The sequence below is a fragment of the Solanum stenotomum genome, chromosome 5 (genome assembly GCF_019186545.1).
Source record: "Solanum stenotomum isolate F172 chromosome 5, ASM1918654v1, whole genome shotgun sequence".
Taxonomy (NCBI): domain Eukaryota; kingdom Viridiplantae; phylum Streptophyta; class Magnoliopsida; order Solanales; family Solanaceae; genus Solanum; species Solanum stenotomum.
This window is the reverse complement of record NC_064286.1, coordinates 1,520,078-1,541,323: the sequence shown is the minus strand read 5'-3', so window position 1 is coordinate 1,541,323 and position 21,246 is coordinate 1,520,078. Positions and strand designations below refer to the sequence as shown.

The 21,246-nt window shown below is 36.6% G+C and overlaps 1 protein-coding gene across 1 annotated transcript in view; it reads left to right on the top strand.

Moving 5' to 3' along the window:
• Positions 1-21,246, top strand: part of LOC125864530 (protein FORGETTER 1) — a 32,489-nt gene that overhangs the window by 690 nt on the left and 10,553 nt on the right. The window contains exons 2-23 of the mRNA XM_049544548.1: positions 3,361-3,426; positions 3,900-4,073; positions 4,148-4,278; positions 4,496-4,572; positions 5,215-5,396; positions 5,562-5,639; positions 7,880-8,012; positions 13,341-13,401; positions 13,476-13,557; positions 14,276-14,404; positions 14,520-14,663; positions 14,819-14,918; positions 14,995-15,120; positions 15,760-15,833; positions 15,929-16,101; positions 16,219-16,312; positions 18,958-19,055; positions 19,125-19,260; positions 19,555-19,661; positions 19,880-19,975; positions 20,068-20,155; positions 20,266-20,386. Of these exons, the coding sequence (XP_049400505.1) occupies positions 3,361-3,426; positions 3,900-4,073; positions 4,148-4,278; positions 4,496-4,572; positions 5,215-5,396; positions 5,562-5,639; positions 7,880-8,012; positions 13,341-13,401; positions 13,476-13,557; positions 14,276-14,404; positions 14,520-14,663; positions 14,819-14,918; positions 14,995-15,120; positions 15,760-15,833; positions 15,929-16,101; positions 16,219-16,312; positions 18,958-19,055; positions 19,125-19,260; positions 19,555-19,661; positions 19,880-19,975; positions 20,068-20,155; positions 20,266-20,386 (2,470 nt within the window). The remainder of the gene's footprint in view (positions 1-3,360; positions 3,427-3,899; positions 4,074-4,147; positions 4,279-4,495; positions 4,573-5,214; positions 5,397-5,561; positions 5,640-7,879; positions 8,013-13,340; positions 13,402-13,475; positions 13,558-14,275; positions 14,405-14,519; positions 14,664-14,818; positions 14,919-14,994; positions 15,121-15,759; positions 15,834-15,928; positions 16,102-16,218; positions 16,313-18,957; positions 19,056-19,124; positions 19,261-19,554; positions 19,662-19,879; positions 19,976-20,067; positions 20,156-20,265; positions 20,387-21,246) is intronic.

Below are 21,246 nucleotides of genomic sequence, written 5' to 3'. Positions count from 1 at the left end.
TTAACAAAATAACCAAAATTTGAAGGCAATCTTTTTGAACTTTCCCACTTATGGGATTACATTGGGATTTCCAAAATCAGTCTTCGTTGTTCCTTTTCTGCCACGATGAGATTAGTACCTATTGGATGGCTTTTATTTTATGTATTGCGCGTGGTTGCCAGTTTTACTTTAACCATACTAACTGTTTTTTTGTTGCTCTAAACCAAAATTTTCCACATAAAGCTAACCTCACCTGCCAAACAACCATATATTACAATTAGTTAGGTATAAAATTAAGTAGAAGGTTATTGACAAAGTTAGAAAGCCTGACATATCTGTTGGAGCATCTTATAAGGATTATGCTATGTAGAATCCTATGATAGAGAAGTTTGAGAAATATCTTGCATGGTGCCCAAAAAAGAAAACTTTCATAAGGAAAGAAGCTTTGAATCTTGATAGAGAGTAGGGCGGAGCTAGGAGGGTGCAAGGGATTCATCTGGATCCCTTTTCTTTTGGAAAAGTATACTACATTGTACATACAAGGTTAAGACTATTCTTTAATAGATAGTAGATGTTGAATCCCTTTGGCTTCTTTGTGTGTTTACTTTCTTTATTTTGAATGTCCTTAGTGAAGATAGTGGCTCAACAACTTCTCTAACATACCAATCCATTACATATCGTTGATGTTCATCCATGTAAGTGTGGTGCAAAAGTTGGAAAGAATGCAGAGGAAGGTCTGATGAAATGAACATAGGAGGTGAAGTATCCTTTAGTCAAGTGGGAGATCATGACATCTCCTAGGCTAGTGATAAGAGACTTGATGGTGTTCTATAAAGCATTACTTTGAATATGGAACATTCATTGGAGAGTAGAGTGATCTTTTGCTCATTTGGAAATTTTCCTCTCCCCCACTACTTTCTCAGCTGCCCCTATGATGTTCTTAGTAACACCCTCAGATGAATTGAAAGAAAAAAAAAGTAAAATTCCCCCAAAGACTCTTCCTTGCATGCTATGACTTCCCTTTTGTTTCTTGATCATAGACCACCAGATACCCCTTACAACAACAATAACATACCCCATGAAATCCTACAAGTGGAGTCTGGGGAGGGTAGAGTGTCCGCAAACCATACCTCCATCTCGTGGAGGTAAGGAGACCGTTCCCGGAGGACCCTCGGCTCGAGTATTGACAGTGGAGAAACAAAACAACTAATAACAGAACAATAACAACCACAAAATAATGCAATAAGCTAAACATAATCAACAACAAGTAATGGTGGAATCAGAAGCTAGGTTCTATTAGAAAACGGCTAAACCCCTCGAAAATCAAGACAACACTCCATACCTACTAACCTTTTACCCTAATACGCGATCTACACACCCTCCTATCTAAGGCGCCATGTCCTCGGTAATCTGGAGCTGTGTCCTGTCTAATCACCTCTACCTAAAACTTTCTTGGCCTACCTCATATGACGCTCTCTCTCTCTCTCTCTATATATATATATATATATATAAACCCAAAAATCAAACCAAATACCCAATCAATCTAAACTTATCGCCTCGGTCATAGATGTAGTCAAGGCACCCAAGGTAAGTTGACCAAATCCAATGTGGATCCCACACCCACACCCCTGTTGTGTCGACATGGTATCCTTCCTCTGGCACACAAATCCTTCCAAATTTTTTTTCTTTTTCCCTTTCACTATTGTGTTATCAAATGATCAATTATCAATATTGTTCTTTGTAGGTCTAGTGATAGTTATTGTTTTCTCTAATCTAGATTCTAACAAGTAACAATGTATTTTTTTTATGGGAATCTATATGTAGGTGTGATGCAAAATTCTTTGCTTTGACTACAGGTAAACAATTTCATTTCATAAACCAAAAGGCCAAAAAAATCTGCCGTATACAAGAAGTATACCAAAAAGTAAAGAATCTACAAAAAGATATGGTTCTCTACAAAAGACACCCAATCCTCTATAGATGCCGGTAGCCTTATGTTGATGATACCCAGTCAGAAGCAAAAAATCGATTTCCGTATCCAACATCTATCTGGTTTATTAATGCCCAACAAATTATCTCTCGCACATTAGATCTCAACATTAGCTCATAAGAAACAAAAACAAAAATTACACATCAAATCAATTTAGCATTAACTTACAATATTTTTTTGTAGAGACACCCAAATGGAAACAAAAGAAAAAATTAACCTTTGGGAAAGAGGGGGATGCATGGAGAAACTGTGAAAACTCATGGAGGGTTGACAAAGCTATGAACCGAATGCTGAAAATAAATAATACTCCCTCTCTTTCAAAAAGAATGACCTAGTTTCCTTTTTAGTCTGTTTAAAAAAGAATGACCCCTTTCCTTTTTTGGCAACACTTTAACTTCAACTTTCCACGTAGCATATTTAGGCCACAAGATTAAAGGACATTTTGGTACATTTGACATAACTTTAATTTAAAACCACAAGATTAAAAAGTCTTTTTTTTTTCTTAAACTCCTTTTCAAGTCAAACTAGGCCATTCTTTTTTAAACGGAGGGAGTAATGGACAACACTGTGTCAAAGAGGTTAACACCAAGACCAATGAAGATCAGGTGTACCGTGTACTGGAAACAGTTGAGCCTCACCATAACATTATTGATATTCAGCAAAAATCGATCAATAAGCACAGACTAATTTAGGGTTAACACTGCAACAACTTCTTGTTGAGGAATTTTATATCCTCTGCTTAAAATATCAAATAGTATAAGAATTAGTAACAGCAAAAAATAAAGACATAAGTGAGAGTAGAAATAGAAGAAAGAACCATAGAAATTGTACTATACAAAGAACAATCCACTAAAGAAGGAACAAAGAAGCAGAAGGAAAATGGGAAATAAAAAGGTAAACACGCGTCAGTAAAAAGAGGAGAATTGAATTGAAGTGTATGTAAGAGGAGAAAAGATATTCAGTACCAAAGACATGTTCATGTATGATAAAAAAGAGTAAGGTTCAAGTGTGCAGGTTATAATACTTTTGGTACAATTGCCCAGTGCAATGTTCGTACATCCCCTTCGTAAATATTTGTTACTTTTGGTACAACTGTGCACTGCAGTGTTCATCCTCTCCTCATTTATATATAGTAGAAAAGTATAAATCTAAGTAGCATTTTCCGTATCACCAGAATAGTGTTCTAATGAGAAAGGTTGTGCTCAACAATTAGAACTTATGGAGCAATTTTTGATGGATCAGGCTCAATAATTGCAAACTCTTCTGGTTAATTATTTCTGCCGCTCTCTTCTGATCAGATGATGTGTATACACCAATCGACCTTAATTATCTCGTATAGGAAACTTTGTTCCATATTTTTCAGTTCTCAACATTGCATCGCGATGTTTCAGGTGGCCATTGAAGTAGAACGTGAAGAAGACGAAGGTGGCATGGCTGGAGAAACTTTTATGGACTATGTATGTTTTCTTTGCAATCTCAGCTTTTACTCCTAGTATTGTAATAGTGGGAGAAATATGTGTTTTGCCTTCAATTAATTTTATTATGTAAAATTCTGTAATGTTGGAGAAGAGAGAATGGGAAAACACGATAAACCTGTGATAATGGCTGTAGAGAGTGGGATATTGGAGTAAAAGAGAGATGTATATGTTACTTTTGTTACAATGACTGACAACTTAGCAATGACTTTATTAACTGTTCGAATTTCTTTGCTAACCAGTTTAAAAAAGAGAGAGGTGATTGTAAGCCTATCATTGGAGAAACGTGTGATAACGTTTTGTGGATGCTAACTCCAACAATCCCCTCCTCTCTCTAAATGTGGTAGCACATAATATCATCATTGATTATAACCTTTTGAGATTTTCATGTTAGTATGTTACAAGTTGATGGTTGATCCTCTTCATTCTTATTTTCTTGTCATGTTTCAACACAGCGGCCTCCCAAGCTATCTATTGGACCTCCGCATCCTGATCCTATAGTGGAGACATCTTCCTTATCTGCAGTACAACCACCTGAACCCACCTATGATCTTACGATCAAAGAGGACTTGGAAAACTCAAAAACATTGTCCTGCCTGCAAATTGAGACATTGGTTTATGCTTGTCAGGTTGCTATTCTAACTCATGTTACTCAACTCGGTTAGTAGGCTCTTAGCTTATGGTTACTGTTTTCCTGTAACAGAGACACCTTCAGTTCCTTCCAAATGGTACTAGAGCAGGATTTTTTGTTGGTGATGGTGCTGGTGTGGGGAAAGGACGAACAATTGCTGGACTAATATGGGAGAATTGGCACCATGATAGAAGGAAAGCATTGTAAGTTCTCAAGTAAAATAAGTACATTGCTGTACTTACCACTTAAAAGATTGCATTATTGAATCTTAACCTATTCTAACATCCATTTAATGGCGGTCTCCTTGTTGCTAAAATGATGACTGTACTCCTAAAGGATCTGTTTTTCTTCGTTTATGATCGAACACGTGATAGTTTCTAAAATTAAATCTAATTGTTTCCTCATAATGCTTTTCCCCAGGTGGATTTCTGTTGGTTCGGATTTGAAATTTGATGCAAGACGAGACATGGATGATGTGGGTGCTATGTGTGTAGAAGGTAGTTATTGAGAATCTTCAATATGGTCTCAGGTTAAATGCTGCATGTGATCTACCTATTCCTTTCTCTGTTTGTTTATGTTAGTTTGTGCTTTTGTGTTCTTTGATACTTACCCATTCCTTAAGCTTTAGAAGTTTAAGGGATATAAACTTCAAGCACCGTTTTGCTTTCTATGTTCTTGTTTTTGGGAACTGCAGAGATCAACTGATAACTCTGGGAGCCTGGATAGACGCTGCTGCGATGAGGTTTTAACTACTCTATTAGAATCTAAGAAAAAGAAATGCAGATAAGATGTTGACTTTGTAGTTTGGGACAGTCATGAATATCTTTCGATATATGTACTTGGGCTATTTGTAGTAAGTGGTCAAATTTGGTTATTTTGGGTCAATTCATGATGTACATGTACCACATTCTACTGTTTTCTATGAGTTGCTTTTGTTGGTGGAATGCTACTTAAGATTTTTCTGAGTTATCAACTGTAATGTATTTTATGGTGAAATCATGAATGGTTTTTTTATGTAATTTTTTTTTGATAAAGGTAACGGGGTTTTTTATGCAATTTTTCCTTTTATCATTTCCTATTCCAAATGGTTAATGACTGAATCGATTTTGTAACTGGAAATCTATAACTTTCTCTTGTAGTGCATGCTTTGAACAAGCTACCTTATTCTAAGCTTGACTCGAAGTCTGTTGGCGTCAGGGAGGGAGTTGTTTTTTCAACATACAGCAGTCTGATAGCATCTTCGGAGAAAGGTCGGTCCCGTTTGCAGCAGCTTGTACAGTGGTGTGGGCCAGAATTTGATGGCCTCGTCATATTTGATGAGGTATAATTTCAAAAAAAATAATTTTCCTTTTGGACCATGTTCAGTATAGTTTGCACCATGAATTGTATGTATCATTGTAATGGATTTTATCAGTTGTGCAAATTCTTGAAAGAAAGAGACATGCAATTTGTTGCACTTAGCTATACTTTTATTATTTATTTGTAGTGTCACAAGGCAAAAAATTTGGTCCCTGAAGCTGGGGGACAGCCAACTCGAACTGGTGAAGCTGTACTTGAAATCCAGGTTTGTTTTTCAAATTGAGTCATTGAATTTCGGTAAGATTGTGATTTCCACCCAAATTAAGTCATGAATCGCAAGTTGTCAAAAAAAATATGCATCTTCTAAGTTAGTTAAATAAGAACAAGAAACATGTGTTATTTATATTTGAAAAGAGCAAGTCTTATAAGTTAGGAAAGTTAATGCATATAATACAGTGGAAAGTAGTTAAGCTGGAGATTTGCACTCTCAAAAGCAAGTTAAGATCTCTTCCCTGCATTATATATATATTTTTTTGAAGTTGTGAACTTGGGATGTTTGCCAAGTAATGGTAAGTTATATGGCTAATACTAGTTCCCAAATTTTTCCCAAATATATTTGTGGCCAAACGGGTAGGTGTAGTCGTGTTCTTCTTTTTGAATTTTGAATTTATAAGTTAGTTATACATTTACAAAAAATTAAAGCACCTAAATCAATTTCAGAAATTAAAGCACCCAAATCAATATTAATAAAAAACTAGAAAAAGAGCCACTTATATGAGAAAATAGTCACCAGAAAGATACACGATGATCCAGCTTTTGCTAACATAATCATTGGCCGGACGGGCGGCATATATGGATAATAGCCGCCCGCTGGCAGTGGAAGCCCTTTGATTGTTTACCAAGATCGTAGAGGCTCTGATACCATATGAGAAATATAGGAGAAGAATATTATTGAATTGTTGTTTTTTCTACATTATTACATTGACACCCTATTTATAGACACTACAATACAATCCTTTACCAAGTCGGATACTATTTAGTAATCCTATTTCAATTCTTATTCCTATTCTAATAGGATTGTATAAACCTATTCATATTCTTACGGTTCTTGTGGGGAAAAACCATGGTGGATTGGGCATCAGAAACCTGAACCTGAAGCTCCTGAAGCTTCAGAGTAGGGATCTTAGATTTGAAATGGTTGTGGAGGTAAACCAGAAACTCCTTCAAATAGAGCCAAATAGTTCTACAAATTCTAAGTTGATTCTCACTAGCACCACAAAGATTTTTTTTTTCAGTTTCAAAAAACATATTCTGTGTGGTGCTGATGAGGATCAACTTAGAATTCTTGGAACTATTTTGCTCTACTTGAAGGAGTTTCTGGTTTACACAAACTAGAGAAAGAGCCACTTATACCTAGTTAATGCAGTACCTAGTATGGAGGGTTTGAGATGATTCTGAGTGGAGAAGTGGGCACACTGCCTACCACTTATCTGGGGATGTCTTTAGGTGCCAAAGCAAAGTCCAAGAATATCTGGAACACAGTGATTGAGAAATGTGGAAAGAAGTTAACTAAGTGGAAATCACAATATTTGTCAATAGGAGGTAGAGTCACTCTCATAAACTCTGTTCTGAATGCACTCCCAGCATATATGATGTCCATTGTAGACAAGCTTAGAAGGGATTTCCTTTGGCAAGGAAATGAGGACAAGAAAGTATTGCATCTAGACAAGGTTCTTGTGGGGAAAAAGCATGGTAGATTGGGCATCAGAAACCTGGAGCTTCAGAGTAAGGCTCTTAGATTGAAATGGTTGTGGAGGTACTCTCAAATACCTCAATCTTACTGGAGTAGCATTATCAAAGCAAAGTATGGTGAGGAGAACAAATGGAAGTTTAAAAGATCTTTTCCTCGATATTTATGGGCTGACCTAATATATTTCTTTAACATGATAATATTTCTTGATCAGCTTTTGCCTGTTGGTATATATAGTTTGATGTTTTATTACTTAATGAATGGATTGATACAACAACATACCCAGGGATATTCCACAAAGTAGACATGAATGAAGGTTAGCTAAGCCTAGCATGAAAACTGCTCCGTCCTAACCTGAAGATACCCTTAGCTTTATGTTTTACCATATTATTCTAAAAACCTTGATCTAAGGTTTCCTCTTAATGAAATCCTCAAGTTATCTCAGCCTTTTGAGTGGTATAACCTCCAAGAGAAGCTAGAGAACACAATCTAGTCTGATCAACATTAACATCTGCATTACCTCATTTAGCATATTTATATACAGTAAAAGCTTGTCCTTTCTAATATGTTCGCATAATCATTGAATACAGTTGCTATGCTGGGTTTTATTTGAAGCAGACATTATTGGGTCATTATATCTGCTGGTCCTGATATCTGTTGCACATGAACAGCTATTACGATCGATCAAATTAATTTTACTTTTCTTGTTGTCTTGGTAAGTTATATTTATGAGCTAGTTGCATTTTGTATAACAGGCTCGTCTTCCTCAAGCTCGTGTTATTTATTGTTCAGCAACTGGTGCTTCTGAGCCTCGCAATATGGCCTACATGGTTCGCCTTGGGCTTTGGGGAGCTGGAACTTCTTTTCTTAATTTCCGTGACTTCTTAGGTTAGCCTTCTGATTGCTAAAATTAACTGTTTCTTAGCATAGTTCTTTTTATTTTTAAAAATACATTGATCAGTAAGCAGGATACATTATAAAATAAACAGAAAAACCAGCACTAAAGAGGTGCTAACCAGCACTAAGTAGGTGCTTGAATTCTTAGCATATATTTATCTATGCTTCTTATTATTAATAATCTGATCATGAAGTTACAAGTAGCTGAGTCATCTCACTTTCAGTGACTTCTAAAAGTAAATTTTATTCTAATGTACTAAATGCTTACGTATTACTCATATAGCGGTACAAGAAGCAAGAGGAAAGGTAGCAACTTGATGATAATATATGAGTGGTTGTGTTATGCTGTGGTAGAGTATTGATTGCTTTATCTGCATGTACAAATATTGAAGTTCATCTTGTCTGCTTATGTGGCTAGTGGGAATATCATAGTTGAAACTAAACATTGTGGTCATTTCAGCAATTCCTTGTGAAGGAGGTGAAAAAGTATATCATCTTCATTACTTGTTTAGAGAGCTATTAATCTAGTGCTTCACTAGGAGTCTAGGCTTGTGTTCATACTTTAGTATGATTGAGCTTAAGCTTTTTCAACTCAAAAAATGGAGGTATTGGCTTCTCATTGTTCTGGTTTTTGGACAAGGCATACATGGGGAATTTTAATTTCACTTTTCCTCCATTTGAATGCATGAGACAAAGACTATAAATATAAATATGTATAAGTAGATGTTCCAGAATTAACTAAAATTTGAATTGTGTTTGAAGTAAGAGAAGAAGAGGAAGGAAATTTGGGGAATTAGTTGCTTAATTATTCCCTCAAGCTATTGGGTTTAAATAACCTTTACAAGGAGTACTATATAAGGAAAGAGAATAAATGGAATAGTTACATTCCTACAAAATCTCGTAGAATTTGGGAAGCTTTCTCTATTTACATAATATCTGCTTTTGCCATATTTCTCTATTTACATATCATACGCTCCTAGCGTGCCACAAATATAGTCAATTCTGGATCCTCAAAGTAATTATGTGAAGCCACGCAAGCTGGTGCTTTTAGTTTTCTAAACTTGTTACAATGCAACCAGACTCAGGCTTCTGCCTAATGAAATGACAATCTATTTCTATGTGCTTCGTCCTTAAATAAAACTTTTGGTTTGAATCAATATGCAGAGCAAATTAAATTCATTGGTTAAACTCCGTAAGTCTTCAATTCTTGTCAGGTGCTCCATATTGGGGACCAAATTAATTGGAAAAAGGCGACTCTCATTCCAGTTTATTTGTAGACCAGAAATGGCTTCAAAATAACCAATATCAGCCTCAGTATAAGCAATTGCTCCTCCTTAGCACCACAAAACATTAGTGTGTCTATCACATATTGAAGATGAGTGATCTCTAAACTGCTCTCACTATCTTTGGCTACTTCAAATCCCTGGATCCGACCTCCCCTCTTAGCAATATTTAACATCTTGTTTAGACCCTCCATTGCTATGATAAACATAAAAGGGGATAAAGGATTCCCTTGTCTAATCCCTGTGTGTGCACTGAAAAAGCCTTCTGGAGGAGCCCCCATTAGTAAGGATGGAGAATTTCATAATAGAGATGCTGAATTTAATCCAGTTGATCCACTTCTCCTCAAAACGCATTTGTCTCAACATACTAACAATGAACTCCAATTGACATCATCATAAGTTTTCTTAATATTAATTTTACATAAAATGCCAGGTTTTCCTTGTGAGATTCTGGAGTCAATTGCTTCATACTTCATAGTTATCAACACTGCATCCATTATCTGCCCGCCTTTAGTGAAAGCCATTTGTTGTTTGTTCACCACCCTCTTCAATCTCTCTGTCAGGACCTTAGAAATCAGCTTGTAAAAGCTTTCAATCAATATGGTCGGACTAAAGTCTTTGAGCTCCTTTGCCCCTGTCATCTTGGGAATCAAGGCAATGTACGCTGTGTTAAAACTTTTTTCAAACAGTTCATTTGAATGAAAATTGTGAAAAGCCTCCATTATGTCTTTCTTTAGGAACTCCCAACATTTTAAAATAGAACCCCATTGTATAACCATCAGGGCAGGGGCTTTGTCTATAGCACACATCTTCAAACTTTCACAAGCCTCTTGTTCTTCAAAATTAGTTTGTAATGCCTCCTTTACAATATCTGTGCTAGTTGGGTGGTTGCTAATATTTTCAGTGGATCTCCATTCTTCAGCTTCTGTGTGCAACTTCTTGCAGAAAAAAGGGATCTCCTCTTTGATTCGGTTAGGCTCAACTATAGTCTCTTCATGTACTACAATTTGGTCAATGTGATTATATCTCTGGTGAGCATTAGCAGTTTGGTGGAAAAATTTGGTGTTTCTGTCCCTCTCCCTCAGCCATAAATCCCTTGATCTCTCCATCTTTAGGCCACTTTTCATTCTTCAGACATCCTTCATATTCCATGAACGAATTGTCTTTCTTAGCAATTTCCTCCTCTGTCAATGTTCTATTCTCCCAACAAGAGTCTAGTTCAACCATCTGGCTAAGCAATTTATTCTTTTGAAGCTTCAGATTCCCCTACTCCATTCTTTTAGCTTTCCTTTGAGGGCTTTGAGTTTACAGGCTAGAATCTAATCTGGTTTCCCAGAAAAGGCAAAATCATTCCCGCAGTTACCAACTCTTATCAACAAAACCTTCTGAGTTTAACCACCAATTTTCAAATTTAAAATATGACTTAGATTGTTCCCAATGTCAATAGAAGAGAGCAATTGGAACATGATCTGAAATCACTCTCTGTAAAGTAGATTGCTTCATGTTGTTGAACTTGTTATTCAATTCCCTGGAAACCATTATCCTGTCTTTTCTAGAGGCAGTGGTGTGATTGCCTCCTTTAAACCAAGTATAGTACCACCATCTAACTGTAAAATCAATGAGCTCCATATCCTCTATATAGTCTGAAACTTCCTCCATAGCTCCAGTTGTCCTAATGCAGTCCCTTTTTACAGAGGGGAATCTACATACATTAAAGTCACCACAGATATCCCAAGGTCCCTCCATGAGACCCCTGACATGAACTAATTCTTCCCATACCAATCTTCTTTCCAATTTGCTATTAGGAGCACAAACACTAGTGATATGACATTCAGAATCACTTAACTAGGCCTTGAAATTACAAGATAATGTGTAAGCTCGAACCTGTAAGATCTCCCCTTCCCATAGTCCCAAAGTAAAATAATCCCACCTCTAGTTCCACTAGCTTCAAGACATGCACTTCTGATCCATATCCCTGCCCAAATTTACTTGATGATATCCTGCACATTATCCTCTAGTTTTGTTTCTTGGAGGCAAACTATGTCTGCCTTCCAATCTTGAACTAAACTCAGCACAATTCTCCTCTGCCCCAAGTGATTTAAGCCCCCTAATTTTCCACAATATTAAGCTTCATGGGACAGATTGTAGACTCCCCTTCTCCTTAGATCTATCGCCATTACTTTTGAATTTAACATCAAAGGTGATCAGATTCTTTAACTCTTGTGTGCCTGTAAACCTGGTTCTTTAAATATCCGTTGTTTGCTCCATTCTCGTTTGGCTACATGCATCAATCTGCTTGAGAAACTCAAGTGCTTCCTCGCCATGACCCTGAAAGTCTACTCCAAACATCTTGTGTAGTTTGAGTAAATTTTTCTGAACCCATGCTGTAGCCTTCATCTCCTTATCAAGTAGAGATTCTTGGTGATGAACAAGAAGTGGTTTGCCCTCTTAAACATCCTAGATTTCCCTAGTGCTTAGCCATCCTCAACTGTAAATTCTATTCTCTCCCATTTTTGTGCAGAAAACTGTCTAGTTGGATCTGAAAGTAAGAAGGGGTGGTAGCTATCACAGAAGGTGGTAACTGAGGATGGGTTAACAATGTAAGGGTTGAATTTCCGGCTGGAACCACCGATAAAGGTGTTCTGCACTCCTATGAAGTAGGAGAGAAAAAATCTTGGGAAGATTGCGTAAGAACATTCCAAAATTGTTAGGTCATACTTCATAGGTGAGAATTTTTATTGATCTCTGATATTTTTTACAAGTTTCAGTTTTGTTGCTCCTCTTTGCTTGGCCACTTGCTTTTACTAGTTGGTCAACACAATTTTCCCTTTGAAATTTGACTTTTTAACATATTGAAGAACTCATTCAGCATTACTATTGGAGTGTTCTCTATAAAGTCTATTTATGAGAAGCTTCTGGTTAGGGAGGAGTATACTTTCCCATATAATGCCATATGGTTTCCAGAGGTGCCGAGGAAGGTGTGCTGCACTTGACTTGCCACTAGAGGGGTGATTTTGACAGAGGAAAATCTTTGAAAGTGGAAGGTTGTCTGCGCCAGTTGGTGCTACATGTGTAAGGAGAAAGGTGAGGACATGAATCATCTTTTGCTACACTACAGATTGACTATGAGGTTATGGTGGGATATGCTCACGTGGTTTGACTCTTCATGGGTAATGCCAAACACGGTAAGAGAGTTGATCTCCAGTTCGAAGAGCATGAGAAGAACGAGAAGTCAGAGGGCATGGACTATGGTTCCACTTGTGCTAATGTGGGTTGTATGGAGAGAGAAATAAGAGAGCTTTTGAAGGTGTAGAGTCGAGTTTTTCTCAGTTGATTGTATATAGGATTGTGTGGAACTTGTTGAGAATCATATCATTTTGTAAATTCTCTACTTTTTGGTGTATCTCTGGTGTACAACCGTTATGGCCATGTTTATGAATGAAAATACTTTAACTTGATAAAAAAAATGACTGAGATCTCAATGATTAAGATTAAGACCTTTATTAAATGCAAACAAATGAGACTTAAGAGTTTGTTAGAGATCTTAATTATTCAGATATATTCAGACCCTCAAGTGATTGTAAAATTAGAAGAACAACACACTTAATGATTAAAATCTGATTGATTAGGTTTAGATCTAAAAAACTTATAGACTTAGAGCCCATTTGAATTGGCTTATTTTAAGTGTTGTTACGACAAAATAACTTTTAAGCACTTTTGTAGTGTTTGGGTAAAATAAAAGGTGCTTCTAAGCAATTGTTTTTAAAGCCAAAAATAAGTCACAAGTCAAAAGTTAAAATTCCTAACTTATGGTTTTAGCTGATAAGCCAAAAGCTATAAGCTCATCCAAACATACTCTTAATGATTAAGATGTGAATGATTAATAGTAAGAAAAAAACAAATGAGGCCTAAGACTGCCTTCTATGATTTTTTTTCTTTAAGTCCTATTTTAATATGTTGTGGTTTAAACTGTAGATGTCTTAAAAACTCTGAAGCTGATGTTGTTTTGACCCCTTTTTCTCTTTGGAAATTACAGGTGCTATGGAGAAAGGTGGTGTGGGGGCACTTGAACTTGTTGCCATGGACATGAAAACAAGGTTTCTTCTGGGCTATCTATGTCTAAGTGATCAAGTCAATCTATCTATATACTATTAACCTCTTGATGTCTTAGGGGTATGTATGTGTGTCGTACACTTAGCTACAAAGGTGCAGAGTTTGAAGTAGTTGAAGTACCTTTAGAGGCCAAGATGCAGGTATGATATTTTTTTTATTGGATGATGATTGGTAAAATGTGGTTTCTTGCTCACATTGGTCCAGAATGAAATCACACTAATGCTACAAGGTGGGAGAAATTGTATCCATCTTCCTAAATTGCAGCGGCAGAATAGTGTCAGACTTGGGTGGTTTAGATGCCTTGCGTTAGAGCTTTGTATTCCTCTAATGGGAGCATATCTCCCCATATAGAGTCTTTATTCGATCTGGCTTGATTCTGATGTCATTTACTTTCTTTGGGTTTCTTAATAGGATAATTTCCTGGAGGGTCCATAATTTTATGGGTCCTTGAAAGAGAACAAAAGTAACAATGTATTTGATCTTTTACCGTGCAGTCAATTTTTTTTCTTGATATGTCAACTAAATATGCAGTTGGTGTTTTGATACTTCATTGTCTGTTTTGTGCTTTAAACGGGAAAAGTGCTTTTTAACCTCTTTAGCTTATTCATGGGTGGAGAGATATGAAGAATTGAAATTGCCAAAATATTCTGCCTCTTTCTTCATGAATTTTGATTGGAATTTTTCACTTTAAGCTTCATTATGCCTGATTTTTCGAATATTTTTAAGGGAGTATGTGCTACTTTTTTGGTGCATACCCCTGACCATAATGAAAATCTTCCTTTATGTTGATTACCAAATATTCTTATTTTTCTGTTTGTGCATTTTGTCCATTTGACTCTCATTATTTTATGTTTTCAGGACTTGTATAAAAAGGCTGCTGAATTCTGGGCGGAGCTTAGAGTGGAATTGCTGTCAGCTGGTGCATTTATCACTGATGATAAGCCCTCTTCTAATCAGCTCTGGAGACTTTACTGGGCTAATCATCAGGTTTAAGATCTCCATGTTTTGTGGCTCAAAAGCTACTTTATGCAAACAATGTCTTTATTATGTTATAAGAGACATACATCTCAGTTACCTCCTTTTTTTCTGTTCTAAAATGTAGCGCTTCTTTAGACACTTGTGTATCTCCGCTAAGGTGCCTGCAGTAGTTAGAATCGCAAAGGAAGCATTGACTGAAGGTAAATGTGTGGTCGTAGGCCTTCAAAGCACTGGAGAGGCAAGAACTGAGGAAGCTGTTTCGAAATATGTAAGTCACATGTCTTGCATCATGTTTGTTATCTCTGTATTTACATGTATCTACATTTTCTGAAATACTTCTTGTATTCAGGTTTGGAAATAAGCCAAGTGACATGAAAATTGTGTTCCTTAACCTATTTCCTTCTGTTTCTTGAATCTTGATAGGGTGTTGAACTTGATGATTTTGTTTCTGGACCTCGTGAGTTGTTACTTAAATTTGTAGAAGAGAATTATCCATTGCCTGAAGAACCTGAACCACTTCCTGGTATGTGCATATAATATGGCTTTGTGTATCTTCCTCCAATGGCCGCCAGTTTGCTTACTTTCTAATTCATGCATAGATGAAAGTGTCAAAGAGCTTCAGCGAAAGAGACACTCTGCAACACCTGGTGTATCATTTAGAGGGAGAGTGAGAAAAGTTGCTAAATGGCAAACGGGTGATCAGATGAATGATGAGGAATCAGATAGTAAATTTCTAATCCTTAAATTCTGTTTTTTTCCTGTGTCAATTATGCCTTTCTCTTTCAATTTGGTAATTTGGTGTTGGCAGTAGTTTGCTATGTATCATGTTTTGCAGTTCAACTAATGGTTAATTTCCAATGAATTTCTTGCAATTGAAGAAATTTTGGGAAACAACTTCCTTCCATGCCCAAAATTGATGTTTCCATACTATATATATGCTAAAACGTTCCAGATTCAGTACTGATACTAGGGTGGCGGCGGTGGTGGTTATCATACATGCATTTAATATCTTATAGTATGTATGCATGCAGCATGTGTAGTCTATAAGCTTTGTGTTTTATCTTCGAAATGTCAAGACCTCTGGATCTTCTTGAAACCCTCTGGTTGTACATGATATGTTTTTTCTAGAAATAGATTGAACTTTACATAACAATTTTGTAATTACAGGATTCACTACTAGTGAAGGTTCCATAGACATAATATTTCTTCCCTCTTAATTAGTTAAGGTGTTTAAATTGGATTATCTATTGAAGTTATCCCGAATTCTCTTAGCATTGTTATTATTTTTGAGTAAAATACATGATGCTTCATAGAGTTTGCTCTTAGCATTTTTCTCGCTGCTGAGTTCTTTTTACTAAGTACAGCTGATTCCGAATATGGATCTACCGAGTCCGATGACGATGAATTTCAGATCTGTGATGTTTGTAGTTCGGAGGAGGTAGTAGTCTCTGATTATTGGCGCTTCTATTTCTGTTGGTGTGTTTGGTTCTTTTGTATTGATCTTCCTACTGCTATTGGTGGCCATCCAATTAGGAGAGGAAAAAATTGCTCCAGTGTTCCTGTTGTAGCCAACTTATACATCCAGCATGTTTAGTTCCACCTGTTACAGAGTCAGTTTCTGCGGATTGGTGTTGCCATTCTTGCAAGGAAAAGACAGATGAATATATACAAGCAAGACATGCCTATATTGCGGAACTATCCAAAAGGTGGAACATGTGAAAATGTGGTTCTTGTCTGATTGTGTTCACTTTTTTGCTTCATCATAGATCATCTCAGTCAGTGTTTGTGGAAGGTTCAATACTAACCACCTGTGTGATGTTAAGGTATGAAGGAGCTCTGGAGAGAAGGTCCAAAATTTTGGATATAATTCGTTCTTTGGATCTTCCAAACAATCCGTTGGATGATATTATCGATCAGGTTCTTCCCTATTCTTTATTTGGAAATCCCTCTCTATGTGTTGATTCTGGGTGCTCTGTGTACCTTAAAAAATGTTAAATATGGTTAAACAGAATAGTACAAAGATTGTACCTGGTTACATCCCCTAAAACCAAAAAGGAATCCCGACTTTCTATACACTGTAACAGGGTTTCAGCATCATTAGCCTAATCCATTTTACCACTGGTCCACCCCAACAGGAGACCAAAAAAACAGAGTCAGATTTAATCTGTTTTACACCCCAACAGGCAGTGCCATCTTGTCTATATCAAAACACGTTCCTTTTCTTTCCCTCCATAGACACCACCATATACATGCTGGTGTTATGATCCATGTGGTCTTCACTACTTTTTGCAGTCCTACTCCAGCACATGGGTGCTCAGTGTACTTTTCCCGAATATTGTGTTGTTTAAAGTAAAAAATAGTAGGCAGTGGTTCTCTTTATGGCTTCATATAGGTATTTGCACTTTAATTTGGAGATAGGTACTTTGACAGGCTTTTCAACTCCATAAAAGAAGGGAAGAAACACAGCCTTTTAATTTAAATGATTATGACTAGACAAATTCGTCAATCTTGTTGAAAAATAAACTAGGTTCATCTCAAGTACATGGATTAAGTAAATTCACGTATTGGGAAATTTATGAGGATCATCTATGATTTTGTTCATGAAGTAGCCAACATAAAAAGTTTTGAACTAGATTAGGTGCTGCTAGAAAAGTTCTATAGATACCTATGTATGATAGCCATTTATGTAAGCAAGTTAGTGAAGTAAAGAAGAATTACTTCCCCACTTGTCTTCAAAGAGAATTTGAGTGATTTGAGCGTCCTTCCCTCCCCAAATGTCTAATATTTGGTATCAGAGACATTTGTCTTGAGGGACCTTTGCAGAATCCCAATTTGCAAAGATTTGAAAGAATGAATCTTCAAATGGAAAATGAATATGACTGAGATTTGCTACTACAGCTATGAGGATGTTGAGCTAGAGAAGCACCATCTTGAAGAAACTTTTTTGGTTGGTGGAATAACCAAGGTTTCAAAAGTTATTCTGAAGAATTTTGCTGATGACAAGGAGCCCAACAAGAGTGTCAACCCTGTTGAAGTAGTTGCACGACAACGAATCTTGAATAGAGAGGTGACGAATGATATTGCTGCCATGAGAACGATGAACATGAAAATCTACACTCTATCTGTCAAAGGATTAAGGAAGAGATGTCTCACAAGGAAAAGATGAAGATTATGACAACAATGATAATGATGAGGAGAAGATATGAAGAAGATTTGAAGGATGGTCGGTCATTGCAAGAGTTATTTGATCTTTGAATTTACAATTTAATTTTGTGGTTGTTGTTGATGAGCCAATGATTTGGACATCATGGCCATAGATGAACTTTAGAGTTATTTGATCTTTGAAGTTATGATTTAATTTGCGGTTGTTGTTGATGAGCCAGGATTTGGACATAATGGCCATATATGAACTTATTGGATGTTTGCAATGAAGAAAGATCAATCTTCAAAGAAGTCAGAACAAGCTTTGCAATCAAAGTTTTCTTTGAAGAAGACTCCCCATCAAAGCGGCCATGAACATGGATGAGATAGAGAAAAATCTAAGAAAGAAATCGAGCTCAAATTTTCGAAGTCACAAGACCAAGTTGTGGATGCCTTTACAAGCCTTAAAGATTGGCGTCTTCCAAAAGACTTTTGGAGTGATGAATCTAGTTTAAAGCGGGGTGGTTGAAAAAATAAACTAGATTGCATATATGATTTTGTTCATGAACTAAGGAAGATAAATAATTTAGAATTAAATTTAGGTACATGTACTAGACTAGGTACATGCTAAAAGAGTAATATAAATACCTAGGCATTATAGCCATTTTGTGTAAGCAATTTAAGTGAAGTAAAGAAGAATCATTTCCTCACTTGTCTTCAACGAAAGATATGATTGATGGAGAGTGCTCCTCCTCCCTATTTATCCAACAAATCTCACCTCTTTGGCAAAAGAAAGTATGAGTGAAGTGTATGCTCCTTTTTTTAAATGATGAACATTAGGCTCTTTTAGACATTTTGCATGTTTCTTCTTCAATATACTTAAATACCTCTCAATCATACAAGGCTCTTTCCTCCTCGCTTCTCCACAACCACACCCATATGCAACATCACATCCCTCTTCAAGCTCCTGTAGCATGCACCGTCCTTACTCCTTATAGCCACCAGAACCAGCCCACCTCCAGCTCTCCTATCCCCAAACTAATGTAGCGACCTTTGGTCTCCCTACTCCACTCTTCTGGCATGCCTCCCTCATCTTCACTCTCTTTTGCCCTTATCCTCCTCCCTTTTTTTCCAGTACGTCTCGTAGCTCCTATTATCCACCTTACTACTCAACCTACATCTTAAAGGAGAAAGGGTTAAATTTACAACTTTACTATTTAAAACAGTTGGTTTATATTTGGCCTTCGTTATGCTTTCTGAACAAAGGACTCAAAGACAAGTTCTTTTTAACCTGAAAAAAGATTCTTTGCACCCAGCTGCAACTTTCGAGGCTTTGCAAGATTTTCCACATTTGCACCCAACCAAGTGCCTCTTGGAGGTATTATATAATCACAGATTTACATATTTCAAGTCTTATGCAGCTTGGGGGCCCAGAGAAAGTGGCAGAAATAACAGGGAGAAAAGGCATGCTTGTGAGGGCCGCTAATGGAAAAGGTGTCACCTATCAGGCGCGAAATACGTGAGTTTGCAATGTTTAAATCAAAAGGTCGTTTTCTCATAATGGCTGAGCAATTTTTTCTTGCTTCAGGAAGGATGTAAGCATGGAAATGGTCAATATACATGAGAAACAGCTCTTCATGGAAGGGAAGAAGCTGGTAGCTATAATATCTGAAGCTGGATCAGCTGGTGTTTCTCTGCAAGCTGATAGAAGGGCTTTAAACCAGGTAACTTTTTGTTTTTTTTGTTTTCATCATTTACTTCATGGAGCAAAAGATATCATCTCTTATATGTATATATGTGTGTGTGGAAATGTAGGGCTTTAAACTAGGTAGCTTTTTGTTTTTTTGTTTTCATCATTTACTGCATGGAGCAAAAGATATCATCTCTTATATGTATATATGTGTGTGTGGAAATGTAGTAGACATACTCTTTTCTATATATATCTTCCGATCCTGAATGGATGAGCTGCTCTTGATAGTTTTCTGATTATGCCATTTGAATTCCTTCCCTTGTGTCAGAGAAGAAGGGTCCATTTGACTCTGGAGTTACCTTGGAGTGCTGATCGGGCAATTCAGCAGTTTGGAAGAACTCATCGCTCTAATCAAGCTTCTGCACCCGAGTATAAGTAGGTACCGTGTCTGGTTACATGTGAATAATGGTTGTGCTATATGATGGCAAACCTGGTTTATACAAATTACCATTGTAACTATTTGATGGCGTACCTGGAGTGTTACAAGTTGCCATTAAATATGCTTTTCATACTTGCCAGAAATTAATTTCCCTGTATAAATCACTTGCTTCATATTTTGCACATATGATATTTTTCTCTTCCTCAATATACAGACTACTATTTACTAATCTTGGTGGCGAACGGCGGTTTGCATCCGTTGTTGCCAAGAGGCTTGAATCACTTGGGGCATTGACTCAGGGAGATCGTCGGTGAGTGCGTTATTGCTTAGCATATGTTGGAAGTGTGATTATGATAACATGCAAAGTGACGGCTCTTTTCAATTGCTCTTGATATATTGCAGAGCTGGACCATCTCTTAGTGCTTATAACTACGATAGTTCCTATGGGAAAAGAGCCCTTGTGATGTTGTATAGAGGGATCATGGAGCAGGTGTCTATGCCTTTTGCTTGATACTGTCATTTCTTACTTGTATTCCATTCTTTTCCCACTTTAGCATGTATGTGTACAAGTGAGAATTCAACATGCTATATGGTCTGCAGGATCCTTTTCCACTTGTACCACCAGGTTGTTCTGCTGATATACCAGATGCTATACAGGATTTTATTTTGAAGGGGAAAGCTGCACTTATTTCTGTTGGAATAATAAGAGACTCGGTTCTTGGTACGACGTTTTACCTTTTTAAATGAATCAATTTAAAGAATTATTAATGTAGCAAAATGTATGCTAGCATAAGAATTTTATCAGGGCCATCTAAGTCATCACAGTTTCTCGATCAATTATCTAGACTGTGGCAAACTTCTTTAACCAAAAAAAAAGGAAATGTAAAGGATGTCCTGTTAAACCATTCGATAAAAACATAATGGCTACTTGCTCATTGGATCTGCCTGCTATATATGAAGTTCTTTCGGCCTTCAATTGGATTAGTAAGGTACGGTCTAGTCTTCTAGTCCACTTTCTTGTACTCCCTCCGTCCACTTTTACTTGTCGACTATACTAAAAATAGATGACCACTTTTACTTGTCCAGTTGAAAACCAAGAGATAATTTGTCACTTAGTTCCTAGTTTATCCTTATTATTAACTATAATTGTTTCCTAAAGCATTGAATTTATTATATTTGAAGGGTGTTATAGTAAAATTGTCATTCTATTTATTGCTCCTTAGGGGTTGTGCCAAGTCAATACTAGATAAGTAAAAATGGATGGGGGGAGTACTTCCCTACGACAATAACTTCATCTCAGTACCAACCAAGTTGCAGTTTGCTACTTGAATCCTCATGTTTCCAAATTAAATTAATAATAGGCCAACAATTTACAAAAACAAAAATTAACAATATTAGAAGTACTCTATATTTCCTACTGGCATAAAAATCTGTAATAGGTCTAGAAAACTGCTATAAAGCATAAGACCTAACATAAACTTATTAACATGACTAGAATAAATTTCAACTAATCGGTAGCGCCTATTAAAATCTTTTATACCCATTGTGCCCTATCTTTTGCATTCTGCATTGATTCCAAGT